This window comes from Zosterops lateralis (assembly GCF_965231275.1).
Source record: "Zosterops lateralis genome assembly, chromosome: 6".
Lineage (NCBI taxonomy): Eukaryota > Metazoa > Chordata > Aves > Passeriformes > Zosteropidae > Zosterops > Zosterops lateralis.
Window position 1 is genome coordinate 21,036,594 of NC_139761.1, and position 18,967 is coordinate 21,055,560.

An 18,967-nucleotide genomic window follows, 5' to 3' on the forward strand; every position below is an offset into this window, starting at 1 on the left:
CCTCCTACTAAAAGGAACCCTTTCTGCCCAGACTATGGCTTGTAAAAAAACATTCTAACTATTAAAGGAGTTTGTAGTTTAGATATTTGGGGTTTTTTTATTGTTTTATTTCAAAATCCAGAAATTCCAGAAAGCTATTTCTGTGGGTGTTTTTTTCAAAATCTGAACTATAAAAAAGACCTTAAACAGTTTTTACCTCCTGATTGCCCTCCTTAAGATCAGTACTTAAGAAACTAAGTCAGCTTTCTCTTTTTTAAAGCTCTGAGGGTCTTCTACATTTTGATGCACAGCAGCTATTAGCCTGATCATTAGGCTTTCCAGGAAATCAACTACTTTTATGGCTATTCAGAGATTGATACAGTCAAACCTCCCAGGTCAACAGAAGCAGCTTCATTGTTTGCCATGTTCTTCTTCAACCCAGAATCCCCCTCCAGAGATGCTGGGGTTTGCCATTCTGTTCCTGTCTTAGAGGTGTGACTACATCCAGTAAAAGGTACCAAATGTTACATAAAAGCATCTTTCATTGAAACAAGTAAGAGAGAAGAGCAACCTTCTCTACCTTGCAGGTCAGCTTTGGTCAACTCAACTTTGTTAGCAAAAAAAAAAAAAAAAACAAACAAACCAAAGACAATAAACAACAGGTTAGTATAAAAGAAGATAAACCAGGGTAACATCACTTTGAATAAATAAAAGCAACTGGTAGTATAACGATGACAGCCAACATGCATAACCAAAACACAGAAATGACAACGTAAGCAACAAGGGCACAGAGGGACAATGACTACATTAATGTAACCAACAAATAACAAAACCAAATAAAAAGAGAAGAAAGGCATTTCATTCATGCACACACAAAATCATAAAATTTACAGATAATACAAAGAGAAGAAAAAAATCACATTCTTTAACCCATCTCTCAGCATTTAAAATAATTTCAGAGAGATTTTGTCTTATTTGAGAAATACATAGAATCCATTTAAGTTAAAAAATCTATTTGACTTTCAGTACCTCAGTAAAGCATATATTTATTTTGTTTGTTTGGCTTTTTGTCCAAAGTGGATTTATTGCCAGAAAACCACAGAGGACTGATAACTCTATAAGACAAAAATTTCTATTTATCCAAAGAACTGATCTCGACACTGGATATAAGTGACAGTAACACCTTGCCCCCTCACAAGCTGTCACCTGCTCATGGATTTCAACACATCCTTAAAAAAACCTTACATCAACAGGCAAGTAGACAGCTCAGGCTTCAGACTCATATAGTCTTAATCAGTCATCAGAGCAATCAAAAAGACAAAGAGCACCAGGTCATTATTTCACCTAAGTCAGAATGATCCTGTTACCTGTGGTAAAATCATAGTCCACAAGGCATAAAAAAAAAAATCATTGATCTACTAAATCTCACTATCTAAAGATTCAAATACTCTTTCTGAAGACTGAAGAGCATTAAAAGCAAAACAATACCACTGACGCTCTTCCATGTAGGCACAGGTTTGTTTTTTGTGGTTTTTTGTTTGTTTGGTTGGTTTTTTGGGGTTTTGTTTGTTGGTTGGTTTTTTGTTTTGTTTTGTTTTTTTGGTGTGTTTTTTTTTGTTGTTGTTGTTGTTGTTTTTGTTGTTGTTTGTTTGTTTTTTTTTTAATTTTGCTTGGGTGGTTTTTTGTTTGGTTGTTTTTTTAATTTTGTTGGTTTGGTTTTTTAATGGAGTCAGTACACAAGGAAGCCACATAGATTTTTGAGGTGTTATACCTTAATTCTAAGTTTTCTCTTTCAGAATGGGAAAAGTAGAGGACAAAGATGGAAGCACAGGGAGTGCCTCCTGAATCCCCTGCCTCTGAGGGTTAAATGTTTCTATTACACAGCACAATATGAATATCAAAACACCAAATCATCAACCACATTGCTCAAAAGATGGAGATTTAGGAAGTGCATATTTATCTTCTTAACCTGTTCTTAAAAAGTTCTAATGCCACAGCTGATACTGAAAAAAAGATTGGTAGCTCTCTTTTTCCCATTGTCTTCTTTTACATTTATGATCCAATAAATGAAAACTGACACATGCAGATGCCATTTCCTGTGCTTCCTAAGAATTTTAACATTCTGAATCTTTGCTGTTTCGCAGCCTATGAATGACTCAGCAATTATCCTCCCTTTTCAGACAGTCAGAATTTTCTTTCCATTTTTGAAACTGCTTTACTACATAAAGCTATAAAATCTCCTTTTCCTTAAACAAAATTCAAAAGAAAGAGGGAAGGAGTAAAAAGAAAAGGATGTGTTTCTCCATGCATCATTTTCAACACATATTCTAACAAAGTAATTTCTCTATAACAAGCAAGTACTTTTCCTACTTCCCTGCACTTCATTTTCTTTGTAGCTGAGAGAAAAGCTCATATTTGTTCCATAAATCCAATGACAGTATGAGAATAGAATACAAAAACAAGGAAAAGGAAAGATGTCAAACCATCATAGAGCAAATTAATGCTCTACTCTTCAATGGACAACCTTTGATTCCAGAGAGAAAGTGAAGTATGACCAGATTTGAAGTTTCTCTACTGAGCAGATGAAGGGTGAAATCCTTTTTGACATTATCCTGCTGTGAGATTTTAAGCATGAGATTAGATTTGCTGTTTTCCACATACTGCTTAGTATGCAAAATGTATTACTGATTATCCAGCCTGTATGTGTCATTCATGCTTTTTATGCACCAGTGAATTCCAAAGGTTAACTGTACTGTTTCATGGAAAGTAGGAAAAGATTATGATTTTACTGTGGGATCTAGAAAGAAGATTAACTTACGACAAAAAGAAGTCCCAAAACATCTGGAATAGTGTCAGCCAGTTTAATAATAATCAGTCTCCTTTGTGAGAAGCTGTTAGTGAAACAGGTGAGATAGAAGCAACATCTCTAAAGCACATAGAAAATTACCTTACCAAAGAAATAGAATGTTCTTCAGCCACTGCTGTTGGGTTTTTTTGGCTGGGCGTAAGATGGGGTAAAAATATTTAAAACATGCAGCTGAATTTCAGATAGCTCTAGTACCCATAGTAAGCAATATAGGATGTCCAATTAAAAGAAAGGAAATCACAGGAGAACATGTGGCAGATCAACAAAGAGATGAAAAAGTGCCTGAAAGACAGAAAGTACTCATCGATATTGAAGGCATCCTCTTTAAACTAGACAAAAGGTTGTAGATCTGCTAAACGTTTTTAAGGACCACTGAGAAAAAAAGCAGTGAATCACTCAGTCTAGATTTTTGTGGATGGAATAAACTGATTCATTTATCTAGTAGTAAGACCAGGAACAAAGAGTTCAGCAAGACCAACTCGTTTTAAAAGTCAAGAAGTGAGAAAAAGCTGAGCTGAAGTTTAAATTGTTTACTTTAAAGAAGGGAAAGGAGGTCACCTGGTACAAATTTTCTATCTACCAACTCTTCATATACACCATGGTGCAGACATCTTTTCTCTCAAACTGTGTATGTTTGATGTAGAATAGCCTGTATTATTCAAACTCTGGAGTAAAAAGTTTCCAGCCATCACTCATAGGCTGCTGAGATACAGACTAGAGAAAACTACGTCCTGATACTGACTTTTCTTTAGTTTCTAATGCTTTGTTCATGTCCAGGAGCCTCCACCCACAATTTCAAAGTGGTTTACAAGACATAGGTTAATTTCATACTTTTATCACAAATACATGAACACCTGGAAAATTAATTTTATGGTGGGGAAAGCAAGGCCCAAAGTAGGTGGCAGACTTGCCTTCAAGCTTCCACTAGAAAAGGCCCTCCCACTTGAAGTCCTTTCTGAGAACTTATTTTGTCTCTTCAGTGTGTGTAATACCCTGATGCAATACTGACACAAGGACCACTTAAGTCTTAATGATTTCCCTACTTTTGGTAGCTTTTCTCAGGCTCTCTCACCAATGCCTTTTTTGAGGTGGTGGTAAGGGCAACGGTCCTCTTCTTATGTCAGAGATAGTGATGAAAGCTGCAGTGAGCACAAGAGATCAAGAAACTGTGAAAATGAACAAGTATATTGGTCTCATGTCATCCTCCCCAAGAGAATATACTTATTCTTCTCAGAGCTGTGTGTAGCACACCTGAACATACCAAGGCAGCAAGGTGATTTCTGGCTTTGCCACATCCCTTCCAGGGAAAAACAAGCTGCCACTACAGATCTGACCAGACCATCAAAATCCGTGAAGAGCTGCCAGTTGTTCCTGAAAAATCAGGAATGTAGAAATTGCAAAAGGCCAATGAAAATATACCAAACCATCAGATAAAAAAAAAAAAAAAAAAAAAAAAAAAAAAAAAAAAAAAAAAGTGTGTGATATGAAGCTTTAACTTCATAAACTCATTTGACATTTCAGACACTCTTGACTTCTCTTCTTCCAGAAAATCCCCCTCAAAATCCTTTCTCAAAAGCAATGGTACTACAGGACACATTGAAATACAAAACATGTCAGTGTGGTAGCTGTTATCTTGTCAAACACACTGGTGATTGAACTGTAAACTTCAAAAGCTGAAACCATAAGTTTCTACAGCACACATGGATGCTGCATGATACAAAATGGAGCTGATGTCACCTAACAAACATGAAGAGGTTATTTAGTTGTGCTAGCCTAAACAAATCCCACCATGTATAATTTAAAGAAATTACAGCAATAGAACTGGTAGGACCTCAAAGGTAAAGTAATTCTTACCTTAAGTCTTGAACTGACTTTTTTTTAGAACTACTGTACACTGTTAAACACCAGCCAATTTCAGTCTCAAGGATGCCTGCATTTCAAGAGTGGCTTATATATATGACTAAGAATGTTTTGGAAGATTGCAAAGAAAAAGATGTCCTATAAATAAAAATTCTTGAAAGTGCTTCCTATTCAAGTAGAAGCCTTACTCATTGTGGGAACACAGATAATTCTGTGGTAGGTGCACGCTGTGGTGCACTGGGACGCTGAATCACGCTTAAGCATGAGAGGAACAATGTGGTCCGAGAAATTCAATGGCTTGCTCAAATTGCACAAAAGGAGGTGGCAGCAGAACCATGACAATAAGGAATATTATTTTCCTATTGAAACTTGAGAATCTTAATTGGTGATAAAAAAAGGGTTACTGAAATACATGAACAGAGATAAAAAACATGAACAGGATGCAACCCTTTTTAGCGGTACTGGTGCATCTTAGCTAGGACAGTGCTCTCTGCTGACCTACTCTCATATTCTACTGTTCTCAAGGCTCTCTTCCTCTAAATATTTTTTGATTTTGTCCTGAGATCAAACTGACAGTTTCTAAGAAAACAGCTGCCACATTGTAATCTCTGCCTCTGAAGGCAAAGCTGCAACAAAAGACAGGCATTAGCAGAAATCTCTCATGTGACCTTTAAAAGACAAGATTCATGTGTGGGAATGGAATAACATGTTTTTAAGCAACATGTATGTGGCCCCTCTGCCCTTCATGATAAAATAGGGAGGTGCCCAGCAAATCAATACACAGGAAAACTATTCAAACAAAAAGCCTGCAATTGTTTATTAAAAACATACTTAAACATCATGAGGCAGCAAGGACTATTTGGGACTTCAGCCCTTAAAAACATTAAGACTGCACCCAAAGTCACTTCAGATGGAAACAAACTAGGGAGATGTAAATAAGGACTGAACAACCTTAGAGTTTTTCTTTCCTTAGAGAATGAGAGATAGGTATGACTTCCACTGGCAGCTGTAAGAATACACCAGCAGGCAGCGAGACAGATCTGAGATGAAGCTTTGAGCATTGTTATGATACAAAAAATAGGAAAAAAACCCCAACAACAAATGTAACAGCTTTACAATGACCAAATTCTCAGGTTTTTAACTAATGCTAAACATGTCGGCAAAAAGAACACCTTCCTCTTCAGCAGTTTCCCTGTACTGAGCAGGGACCATTTGGGAAGGTACCATGGGCACAGTTTTCCAAGATCAAGTTCTTCCAAAAGCAGAATGAGGAGCATCACTGACCTTATTACTCATTTTTTTAGGTCTCTTTCCAATTCTGAGTCCTGTTTGACGGACTTTGGAAAAGAAGAGGAATCTGCATCCTGGAAAGTGAACCAATCTCCACATGCAGGCAGCAGCTGTGGTAGTACCACACTGGAACACTGACAAAGTAAGTGCCACATTAGGTGTTTTGGGACTGGCACTGGCACTCAGCAATACTACACTAAATCAAAGAACTACCCTGGGTACAGGACAAGGAAACATCACCACTCTAATGGGACAGTCTTCTGGGAAAGCCTCATGGCTCTGTTCCTGAGCCACATATAGAACAACAAGATAGTCTAATTGGGTGGTTCTCTGATGGAAGAGAACTAGTAGAGATCACATGCCAGCTAAAGTGCCAATGGGTTGCAATAGTTTTAAACAAAAGAGTTATCCAAAATCACTAAAGTTAAAGAGCTTTCAATGCATCAAATATAAATAGAATAGACTTTTTTATAAACCTCAAATGCATTTTTTCTCCTTGAACCTTATAAACAGCTATGCAGAAAAGGAGCACTTCTGACATGTTGACTCTGCTACAAACGGGCAAAGACACAAGTTCTCCTACACTGTGCTCATTTCCAGAAGGAACAAAGTGGTTAATATAGACACTGTTAAGAAAAAGGGAGAAAGATAGAATAAAAACAGCCTACAATTACCCATCAATGCTGTGAAATGGGAGTTGACATGGAGTGAGCTCCTGTGAGAGGACACAAAATTCTCACAAACCACAGTATCATTGTGGGAGCATGGAAGGAGGGCTGGGGGCACAAGAACTCCCAGCCAGCCAGAACACTGAGACACAAGCAAGGGATCAGATCTGACTGGATGGTCAATTTGGTACTCTAAGTTATCTCTCAGTCCTAAGAAGGAACAGATTTGACAAGTGGCAAGGCTTCATCATGATGTAACCTGTAGTCTTGACAATCAAGGAATCATTTCACTGTGAAATTTTTGAAGGCTCAGTTTGGGACATACCTCTTGTTCTAGCAAACATACATACAAACTTCACAGAAAAAGTCATCTTCCCCTAATGACTGGTAGCCAACATAGCAAACTGGTACTGAGTGATTCTAGACATAATGGTGATTGTCATTTAACCTAGACAGCAAAACCTTGGAGTTTTGGATGGCGAGTATCCCGAGTGCTTTGGGTATTGAAGCCATATGCATTTTATTGAGTCAGTGATGCTGATGTCAATATTCTTTTAACTAATGGGAGCTTATAGGAACAGCAAATTATTTAAAGAGGCTCAAGAAATCACTACTGTTTATATGCTTCAAAAAGTAACTCATCCCACTGAGTTCTAAACTGGCTGGAAAAGAAACAACTGAAGAGAAATGTTTTCCAGGCAGAAGAGGCAATGCCTCCAATGCTTTTACTGGAGGTCTACCTCCTCAAAAATTGACTCCTCTTTTGGTCCAATCTTTACCCTTTAGCTCCTTCTACCTTCCATTTCCCCTGTCTCTATGTGTTCTTCAAAATACTCACTTCCGTGGATCTGTGCACAGAAGTGCAAAGGTACTCTGAAGCACAAATGAATGGAATGCTCAGAACATCTTCCAAAGTATTTTAAGACTACTGCAATGCTAACAAACCACTCTGAGAAAGTAAGTAGTAGTCCATCCCCTAGTACCAGCCTTTCCCACTACTGAGGGTACCAACTCATAGGAGATGGTGCATATAAGAAAAGAGCTGCTAAGCCACTCATAGAAACTGACAATCCTTAAGCTGTATTTGGTAGACAAAAGTGTAGTGAAGGATATTGCAATGGAAGCAAGCTAATGAAATGTACAGTAAGGTAAATAAGTAAATGCACAGAGTGCAATAATTAAGTGTGAAGTGAGTGCTGGAGAGGGGAACCTCTCTGAAATCAATTATACCTTCACATCCACGCTCAATCTGCCCACTGCGGTGCAGAGCATCGTTGATAAGGTCAGGCAGACGCCCATTCAGGTCCACAGATGCCAGACAGCCCTGAAATCCATCACGCGAGGCCACAAGCTTGGGAAGGTTGCTATACATGCCTTGAGCTAGGCCAGCAATGTAGAGATCACCTAAAATAGAGAGGGGTAAACATACAAGAATGTTACATACCTTCTAGAATCATTTTTCTTGCAACCAAACGTGAATAAAGCAAAGTGAACATATGTCCAGAAAAAGTTAAAAACAGAGCAATAAATTGTGCAAGAAGTCATTTCTGCCTCCTTTACTACAAAAAACCAGAACAAACCCGAAAACAAAACAAACAACCAAAACAAAACTAACAAAGAAAATAAACAAAAAACGCATCACAAAATCTCCTAAATAATTCCAGTTCTCATTGCTACTGAACTAGGAAACACTAAAAAATTACAATTTCTGAAAAAGCAAAATATGACAAACAATTTGGCTACAAAAAGTAAATAAAAAAGAGATAAATGAATTTGAAAGCCAAAATATACAAAGTCCAGAATTACTGTTCTGTAATGCATGGTTACTCCAGGTTTTCTCTTGTTCAGTAGTTCAGCCCTGCAAGAATATAGGGGGAATCTGTCAGTCTTGTAGAGTTTACCTTTCAGATCCAGATTTTTGGCACCGTTGATAACCTGAGTGACCACCTTAGTGTCCACTTTTAAGCTGTGTGTGTTACTGTTGTCTCTGGTAATGACAACATTGTGCCATTGGTTGTCATTCAGAGGACGATCACTGTTGCCTTTGATAACATTAGGTCCATTTCCAAGGTCAAACACATAGTGTATATACCTGTAAATATAGCAAGAACTGGTTAAAATCCTGGAAGAACTCCAGCCTTACTCTAGCCAGAGCTGATAAATTAACTTTAAAAAGTCATGAAGGGAAATTCTCTGGGTTAGAAAGTTCTAATGAGCCAAAATATTATGCACTGCTTTGAAAGAATATAGCTTTTTCCTTTCCACCAAAGTGTAAAGATTAGTATTTTGAGATGACAACATTTCAAATAATCAGATTCAAAACATAAAACACCTCTTTTTATTACAAAGTTCTCTCAGATTTACAAAAACATTGTCTGTGTATACAATTATTTTTATTAAATTGGTAATATTGATAAATGTACTGGGGAGTAACACTAGATATGCTTATTTGGGGCATATATTCCCCAGGTTAATTCTGAGTTTTGAATAACTCCCATAAGAAGTTAATTGGGAAACTCACTTGAAATATTGTACTAAAATTCTCATGAGATCTTAGACTTATTCAAACAGCTGAAAAACAATTAGCAAAGCTTTTGGCAAAAATAGAAACCCTAACAAAGACTAAAGTCTTACCCTGAATTATTTATATAGTTCAAACACAGAAATCCACCTGAGGATGGAAGAGAAGTATTCTACTTAGGAAAGGAAAAAAAAAAAAAAAAGACAACAAAATTCAACCCTCAACAGAGCACCAGGAGCTCATGACTGTTGCTGGTTTTATTACTCAACATCCCGCTTACAGAAGTATGTGCAAAGCCAAAAAAAAAAACAAAAAAACCAAAAACAGACTGAACCAAAATAAACAGGACTAGTAAACTGTGGAAAACATGTCTACCATGACTAAATCATAAGAGATCAAAATTTGTTCAGCTAACAAAGGATATTTTTTTTTTAATAAGCTATTGGTCTTCTGAAAAGAAGGTAGCAGCTCAAAAGCAAGCTGAGTTTGCTTTTCATCAAGCATTACCAGCACAAATACAAATTCAGCAGCCCATATGCTTTTTCTTTTTCCTTCATTGGAGATGGCAAAAAAACAAGTATTACAATGGAAAAAAAAGGGGAGGAAGAAGAAACACAGAGCCCTCAGCACATCTCCTCCTCTGTGCTAATCTGCAAGGTTGACGAAACATTAGTCTAAACTATGTCCCAATGACTTAAAATACTAATGTTGCACACTGTAAAATGTCCCTCCCACAGCCATAGGAGAAAGTCAGTGATAAAGTCCAGAGTCTTAAGCTTCAGTGGTTTTGTTTAAATGCTTTGTCTTACAACTCAGCAAACAGAGAAAACATAAGTATCCGGTGAATTTCTCTACATGCAAGCATTTTCAGCTCACTTTTAAGAAAATTTATCTATAAACTAGCTGGTAGAAAATAACAGAAAGCCACTTACCCCTTGACTAGTTCAACTGCAATAAAGTCATTGCCATCACCACTGTTAAAGAGGATGAAACCATCAGACGAGGTGGTCTTGAACTGAAAGAAGAGGTGCATGGATGTGTAAGCCTGCAAGGTGGCCAAGCTCAAGTAGCTGCTCTTAGTCTTGAATGTGACAGGGTCAGCTATGATGTTGCGGAGCCCAAAGCGCGCCTTCAGCTCGCAATAGTCAATGTCACCGTTCTTGCAGAGGTCAATGTAGAGCATCCCATTGAACATGAGGCTCTGGAGGTGGCCGATGAAGCTGGAGGGGATGACAGAGATGTACCGCTTCTCTGTCATGATCCCTGTCTCAATGTTGTGGAATTCCAAGCGGGTATGATCACCAACCATTGTACCTGAAGGACACAAACAAGGAGGAATATTGGGTATCAGCAACAATTTATATGGAGCCCTTCACACTCCAGTTTCCAGACTAGTAGCTGAATTAAATCCTATCTGTTCAGTATTCAGTAGCCTCTGAAAGAAAGGATGTATAGAATGTTGGTGAAGAGGCTTGGTGGAGATGTGTGAGTGAGGCAGCTGCAAAAACAGGGCAGAAAAGACAGACCACTAAAGGGAGCAAGCTCTGCACTTTACCCTGCGCTTCACAAACTTTGTTGTCTGTTAAGATGACCAGGCATCTCCCTTAAAGCGTACAGTGATCTATTTGATGCAGCAGACCATCTACAAAACAACCTGAACACTTCTGAAACAATTTTTCCAAGTGCATTTCCTGAAAACACTTGATAAACATAGATTAATATAAATAGAGCAGTGAGAGACGTGAGAAAAGTCATAAAATTGCCGATACTTATTCCTTTGTTCTCTCTTGGCACCTGATGTTATTCCTCTCCTTTTGAGAGCATGGCAGGAGGGAAATGCACAAAAATTGCAACAAGTGAAAAGCCCTCCATACATTTATATCATCAGCCTACCACTTGGGCTATTTACCTCATCAAAACAAGCCTTTAACCTCTCAAAATACCCAAGCTGTTCAGTATAACAAATACTATCATCAGATCTTCATACAGCATATTTAAATGTTTCATTAAGTATGCTAGGCACCAGTGCAGACACAGAACCCATACAGACAGAGGAAATACAACAGTATGCTATAAAGACAAGTTGGACAACATCAGAATGAAAACCTTTTCAGCCAATCTTATTTTAGCTCTCCATAGTTCTTCATTAAGGTAGTTTTTACTATTTGGTCACATGTGCAAATATTTTTTCTACGTGGCCTTGGTCCATTTAGTAAACAGGAATGAATTAAATACTAAGAATTTAATTGTTTTCCTATCATTCACTATCAACTATTCAAATTCTGCAACATATAGGCCATCATATTTCCTCTCATTAAGTTTTCTGCAGTCCTGCATTGGGTTTATGCCACATGGTGTTGGCTGTGGGGTGGCTGCAGCCCCAGTGAGGAGAGGCCAGGCCTGTCCTATGCCTGTTCCAAATGGCTCCAACCTGCCCAGGCCAGGGCACAGCTCAGCCCCCTGGCCAAGAGGGTGGTGCCTGGGAGAAAATGTGTAAGAAAGGACATAATGCCACTCAAAAGAAACAAAGGGAAAAATAAAACAACTCAAACCCTTATGAACACCAAGGACTGAAAAGAGGGAGGAGGCATTCCACGTACCAGAGTGGAAATTCTCTGGCATCCACAAAGATCATAGTAGTACAGACAACTACACTGCAACTCATGGAGGACTCTTGTGCTAGAGCAGGTGGATATTTCCTGAAGGAACTGAAGCCCCCGGAGAACCTACACTAGAGCAGGTTTTCTTGAAAGCCTATGGAGACAACTCATGTGGAGCACTTCATGAAGGACTGCATTCCATAGGTAGGACCCACACTGGAGCAGGACAGAAGTGTGAGGAGGAAGGAGCATCAGAGAGGAGCTGTAATAGGCTGACCACAGCCACCATTCTCCAACCCCTTCTCTGCCTAGTGGGGGCAGGCGGGAAAGGCAGGAAGGAGTAAATCCAATAAAAGAGGGTGGCAGACACTGTTCTACTTTCTTGTCTTTATTTCTCACCATTCAGCTCCATTTTTAATTGGCATTAAATTAAATTAATTTTCTCCAAGTCAAGTGTGTTTTGTCCATGATTGTAATCACTGCACAGTCCTCTCTTTTAGAAGGTTTTCCAAAGAAAGCAGTCACATTACCTGTTGGTCCCTCTCATAACATTTTAACATGCTGGTAAAATTTACCAGGTTTAAAAAACAGAGGGAACACAGATATTTAAATTCATGCTAGTTTTGTGAAATTTGACAACTGGATAAAGACCTGAATAAATATTTCCAGTGTGCTATAGACAGACAAAATTTAGGAACAGTATCTGACGTGACTGCATGCTGGTTAGCAAACATATATACACAACTCTTGACCAGTCACTGCAGGAGATATTGGTCAGTCATTGGGATTAAACCTTGTAATCATACCAATCACCACAGCTGAATCCAGAACAAACTCCTCTAATTCCCCTAGGTTATATCAACTTGGGTTTATAAGCTTTCTCATATTCTGTGCTGCCTCCTGAAGCCTCCCAGCATTTCTCACCTTAAGAGTTTCCAGGCATCAAAAGACCAAAAAAAAAAAAAAAAAAAAAAAAAAAAAAAAAAAAAAACACGCAACAACCAAGTAAGCAAAAACCAGTAGCCCTTTCAAGATTTTTCCTACAAATTGCAACTTTTTTTCTTTTTTCTTTTTTTTTTTTCTGTTGGGGAGAGAACAAAACCTGAACACTCTTTTAAAGACACATGGATGACACATCCTGGCTTGTACTGTATAGAGAGTTAATGAACTGATGGTCATTTTCTTGCTTAGAGACTCTGGGAACATTTCAATATTCCTAACTCTCATGAACACGTGCAAACTGCAGTTTTTCAATTTATACTTTGTCCAAATGTGACCAAGTTTTATTCAAAGACAACAAACAAGCACAGTTGTTATTAGGAAAAAATTCCCAGCTATCTACTTCAAATGTGAGGAAAAGAATATTATATAAACCAATTCACCTTTTTTCCTTATTCCAAATTTTACCAGTGGATCTAAATATAAATGCAATTATACAAAGACCATGGAAAACTTCAGTCCATGCAGACACAGCTGATCAAACTTAAAAGCAGCTGAAGGCAGTCACAAATTTCTAACTATTTAAAAATTCAAGTGTCAGCACCAATGCAAATGTTTTTAAAGAACTGTTTCAGGATTTACCAGAAATAATATTATTTTAGTTTGAAAAATGGAAGTTTCCAGAAATTGAAATAGTACATGGGGAAATCTGTTTAGACAACTTTCTCACTTCCACTACTGTGATTCTTAGAGGCTTAGAGTTTCAGTTTCAGTGTTATAAAATTTATGATTTTTCCAAACCAAAATGTATTTTCTTAAAATTAGAAAAGTCATTTAGAAAAAAAAAAAATCCTGCTTCTTTGCTTCACAAAATAATAAAATTAAGAGATATCAGTTTTCAAAGGCAAGAAAACTGCTTTTTTCTTCTACACTTAAAAAAATACAAGTCAATTGTGGCTTGAGCAGGAGAGAAAAACCAGGACTGGGAAATCTGGAGTACAGGGACCCCAAATATAGGTGGCATTAAAAATGGAGTGAGAGACTTTGGAGGAGGTGAGCCCAGAATGTTAGAAAAGGTGAAAAATGAGAAAACTGGGGCTGGCTTAATAAAAAAGAAATAATGTTAGAAGCAGTACTGTAGAAAGTCTGGAGTAATTCAGTGAAAAGCAATACAAGATGAGAATCTGGACAGAGATGTAATTTCCTAGGAAATCATGAAGTGCAACCCAGTATTTTCTGATCTCATTAGCTATTAGCCCCACCTGCAGAGTTCACCTCGAGCTCTCTCACTGTGCTCTATACAGTACTGTACCTACTACAGCAATTAGAAGCTCTCTAGTTCAAGTGGCAGCAGAGAAAAAAAATTCCAGCCTCCACTGTGGTATTTGGGTGCTAGGAAGATGTCATAGAGAGGAATATATCTCATTTTCCACTGATGTTCTGATGTCCGTTCTGAGGTCAGCAGGAATGTGGGACAAAAGTTTTGTGATTAAACAGTAAAATGCTGTCCAGAATTGGATTCTGTCTCTGCCTTAGATGTCCTACAGGAAACCAAGTCAGACACTTCATTACAAATTTTTCATAGGTGGTCATTAATTGTCTACATCTAATTCCCCAAGTGGCAAGGTTGAACTAATTTACAGGATGTAATTTACAGACACGCTGAATCTTTCTGATGCAAATGACTAAAAATACATGGCAAATTGGTACCAAATACATCCAACTTGAATCCCGTGCCTTGTTCTCAAACCTGTAAAAATATGCCCACTCACTTCACATAACATAGACATGGGAATAAATCCAGTTAAACTTCTTAGCTCTGTATAAACATATTGATGATTAGCCTACAACACAAGGACCAAAAAAAAAAAAAAAAAAAAAAAAAAAAAAGAAAAAAAAAAAAAGCAGCAGGTCTAAATTTAGATCAAAACTCAGCTGGCATGCATTGTTCCAAACAAGCAATAAGAAGAGAGAAATCAAATAGGCTGTTTATTTTTACTGGGGACCCAATTTAGACTTGAGATCTATGCCTAAGACAGCAAGAATCCTCTGGAAAAATCTATGTGACCACACCACTGAAGACTGTTATCATCTGCCCAAGGAAGTGGTATGCAGATTGCACAGAAAATCTTAACTCTGGCTTTTCTGACTTTGCCATGATGGCATTCTTTTAACAGATATTTTTAGCTGTAATGCATCTTTAATTATGTAATTCATATACATGTACATATGCGTATCCTATTTTAGTACAGGATTGTATCATTATTATTTATAAACTCAGTTTCACGAAAAAGAGACTTCAAAACCAGATGGCTTTGGGGGATCGATTCGATAATGCAGAGAGTGCCACCTCGTGGTACTTCCTAAAAAAGCATATCCAAAAGAATTGGTCTCAAATTCAGAAGTAATCGGGATGAAGTGTCTGCTGGCATGTGTCACTAACTCAAAAAGTTCTCTCTTAAAACAAAATTTATTTTTCCTATACGATAATTTTGACCAATCCACCACCAAGGCTGACTTCCAACAAGCAGAGGGAATGATTTTACTTGCATATGTTTCTTGCTCTCTCTTGCAAAATCACAGCCTATATAGGACAGTATATGTTTACTTCAGATAGAAAATGAATTTCGAACCGTTTTCCTGTAAGCCGACTTCTATGGGCTTATTTCATTTTTCTGACTCCTGGCTTTCCAAATAATCTAAATTACCACAATATTTAAAATAATTCACATTCATACAGAAGTAAAAGACTTTTTTCAGAGATAGAATATAGTGTTCTGGCACTATGTGTGGCAGCCATTACTTCTAGTTGCATTCTGAGTAGAAGCTATTCATAAAAGAGGATTTCAGCTTTTGGAAAACCAGCATGTTAGGTGTCAACTAACAATCATACCCTCATCAGTTTTGCATCCAGAGTTCCTGGGTTTTTTATTCTATTATCAGCCTCCAGACTGCTGATGTTTTTCCTCAAAAACCCAGTTCCCAAACTTATATACAACGATGAGAATTTTAGACCTTCAAAAGAAAAGAAAGATAGATTTCTGGCTCTTGCAGCCATGGAGAAATGGACCTGAAAAATATCATCTCTAAAATCCTGCAATTAAAAGAGGATCAATCTGGAGTACTTTGATGATTTCAATGCAAATCTTAACCCGGAACACATCAACTTTCCTGACAGACTGACCTTTTCTTTCCTCCCTTCAACTACATTTCTCTGCAAAAAGAAGTAGGAGCTAAAAAGCTGTCTGGAAATGCAGAAAATATTTTTTTTAAAAATCAAGGAAAATAAAAAATAAGGACTGACATACTCTGCCAGGTCAGAATCCTCCCTACCCTCCCAAACTGCTTTGCTTGCTTTTTTTCTGGATGGCTCTGAACAATGAGGACAAGAACAAGGAAAATGAAAATAAAAATAACCAAGAATGCCCAAACTACAAAAAATAAAAGAAAAACTAAAAATTAACAGCAGAGACATAAATCCATACTCTGTAACACATGTACTGCATGCAGGTTTATCAAGGAAAAGCTTGTGCAGAGGAACAGTCCAGAGAGCCTTGGCCTTGATTCCACTGCACTGGAAACCATCACACGTGCAACTCAGGAATAGAGTGTGTTCATCTATCTCTGAAAGAGCCTGGACCATGAGGAAGTTCTGCTGAACACCTCTACAGTATGAGATACGTACAAATTTATCTGTCCCCTAAACCCGTATCTCAGGTTGTTACAGTTGTCACAGAAGTTTCTGGTCCTGGCTAAGAAGTCTCTCCGACCTGAACTCTCATTTTCAATATAGTAACACTAAATAATGCATAGTGGTAACAGGAAGCAGTGGGGGAAAGATACACAAAAGAACAGGGAGAAGGAGCACAGTGGCAAAGACTAGGGACAGAGATACCAAGATAGTGATCAAAAATATTGATATATCACACTTACCCTCAGCAACATCATCATCCACAATCAGCTTGAGGCTCTTTCCTCGCCGAACCACCCGGACAGTGTGCCACTCGTTGTCATTGAGTTTCTGCCCAGCATAAAGAGTTTCAGGTCCCTTGCCTGGGAAGGGTGATAGGTGCAGCAGTTAAAGCCAGACTCACAATCGCTTTAGTACTTTCTCAGTGGGAAAAGTCATGAAAATCAACTTGGTGTGATACAGATCAATACAGTGTACAGGTATATAAGAACCTGTAATCAACCCTCACACCTACACCTTCCCAGCTCAGGAAATCACAAACCCTTCCACTCAGTCAGGTGCCTTCCTCCACAGTCCTGAAGTTACATGCATTTAAAATGGGTGGAAATCTCTCTTGTGCTGTGGTACTAGTTTCCAAACATCACGTTGCACAGCACAGTACAGTAATAGGAAACCAAGTTGATGACTGAAATGTCTCTAAAGTGGAGCCATTACAGTAGGATTTTGCTCTCCTAAGAATCTGGATTCACAATATTCCCAAAGTACTTGGGATTCTTGTCAAAGTTAGACACACTGATCTTTCAACACTTCAGTATCAAACACCAGGTTGGTTTCAGTCTCAAAAAAAAATCAAAAACAAAAAAACCCAACAACCCCCCAAAAGACCAATTAAAAAACCCCACAGAACTTCATACCCCACCTTTAAAATAATTTTTAAAAAATTAAATCTCATAATGAAAACCATTCACCAACCTCGCTGTTTGCTTTAAGGTTCTTTGGCAAATGAGCCTAGACTGGAGGTGCTTACTTCACCCCTTGAATTACAGTCAAAAGAGAAAGAGGAGCCACGTCTTCTCCAAAAGGTTATACCACAATTGCCCTTGCAAACAATGCTCCTGGGAAAACAGCATTAATGCTACCCATATTCGTCTAGTTTTGCTGCTCACCCATCACAGTTGACAGGCAATTACTTAAAAAATTAGTTGTTCAGATTACAGGACTGGAACACCTCACTCATGTCAAATGGTAAGTGAAATTGAATAATGGTGTGTGCTAAATTAAAAGCATCTATCCTCATTTTAGTTCAGTACTAAAGTGGGAGGGTATGATCCAGGTATACCAGAAAATGTAGAATGAGGACAGCCAAACTTGTTGCATACTGGTCTGCACCCAAACTGGCAAAATGGGAACAGAAGAAAAAAAGACCAAGAGGAACCCAAGGGAAAAAAAAAAAAAAAAAAAAAAAAAAATATATATATATATATATATATATATATATATATATATATATATATGTTGAACATATTGACAGAGGTGGAATAGAGACAATGAGGCACTGCTACTGCTCATCGTACTGCACTGGTACATAGCCCACAGCCCACAGGATGCACAGTGCCTAATGAGCAACATTGCTGTAATTGCTTCTCACCAAAGAAGGAACATGGGCAAAGAAGGTGGTGTCTCATTCAGCTAGGATTCACTGTGTAGTAGAGGAATTCTTCAGAAGGAGACCAAAGCAAAATAAATAGTCCGTTATTCTTTTTTTAAAAAATCATTCAGTTCATGTTAATAAAAAAGGAGATCAATACCTTTTCAAATAAAGACCATTGCCAACCAATTTTACCATAAACTAAGATGAAACTAATGTTTTTCTAGAGACCTGAAAAATAAGAGTCATTCTTGGATTAAAGGGATGCGGAGTTATATATTGAAGTTACAGAGAATATCTCCTTAGCAGGAGAAACCCACAACTTCTGCTGTCCCTCATCCATGTGCCAAAGTCACATACCACGTATGTAAATCCAGCTGAACAAGGCAGCTAGATCGTGGCCAGAAAGTTTAAGTTATTTGGCACCAGACAAGTAAAACTCTAAGAATCCAAGAAAGTTATGTTAGATTTACATCAGTAAGTACATTTTATCCTAAAGCAGAATTTACAAAATTATATCTCTGGATGGGCAGCAAAATGATTGCCCACAACCAAATATACAGCATCAGTTACTATAGTTCTACACAGCCACCTCCCAGGTAGGAAGATGAAGGAGGTCACCTGGACCTGTGTGGTATATAATGCCATCTGAAAGCAGGGGTAAGGGCAGAGGGGAGGCAAATGCTTTCTAAAAAAACCAATCTTTTCCACATACCCTTTAGAGCTCTGGAGGGCTCAGCCAAGAGAAATAGTGAAGTGTGCTGGAGTCTGCTCAGCTGACAAAGCAATGCTTTCTATGCAATAGCTCTGTGTTCAGCATGGTTGAGTAACTCAGGTGCTGAACTTCTAGTTCCCATTTTTCAACCCTAGCCTGACAAAACAGGGATCAGTTAAAACAGTCTGGG

General features: G+C 38.0%; 1 protein-coding gene across 5 annotated transcripts in view; it reads right to left on the reverse strand.

Moving 5' to 3' along the window:
* NRXN3 (neurexin 3) overlaps positions 1 to 18,967 on the reverse strand; it is a gene marked incomplete at both ends in the record, with an annotated part of 894,319 nt that overhangs the window by 520,895 nt on the left and 354,457 nt on the right. For all 5 annotated transcript variants that reach the window (XM_083864468.1, XM_083864470.1, XM_083864472.1 and 2 more), the window contains 4 exons: positions 7,894 to 8,067; positions 8,565 to 8,755; positions 10,117 to 10,498; positions 16,657 to 16,776. In XM_083864468.1, coding sequence (XP_083720594.1) covers positions 7,894 to 8,067; positions 8,565 to 8,755; positions 10,117 to 10,498; positions 16,657 to 16,776 — 867 coding nt within the window. The remainder of the gene's footprint in view (positions 1 to 7,893; positions 8,068 to 8,564; positions 8,756 to 10,116; positions 10,499 to 16,656; positions 16,777 to 18,967) is intronic.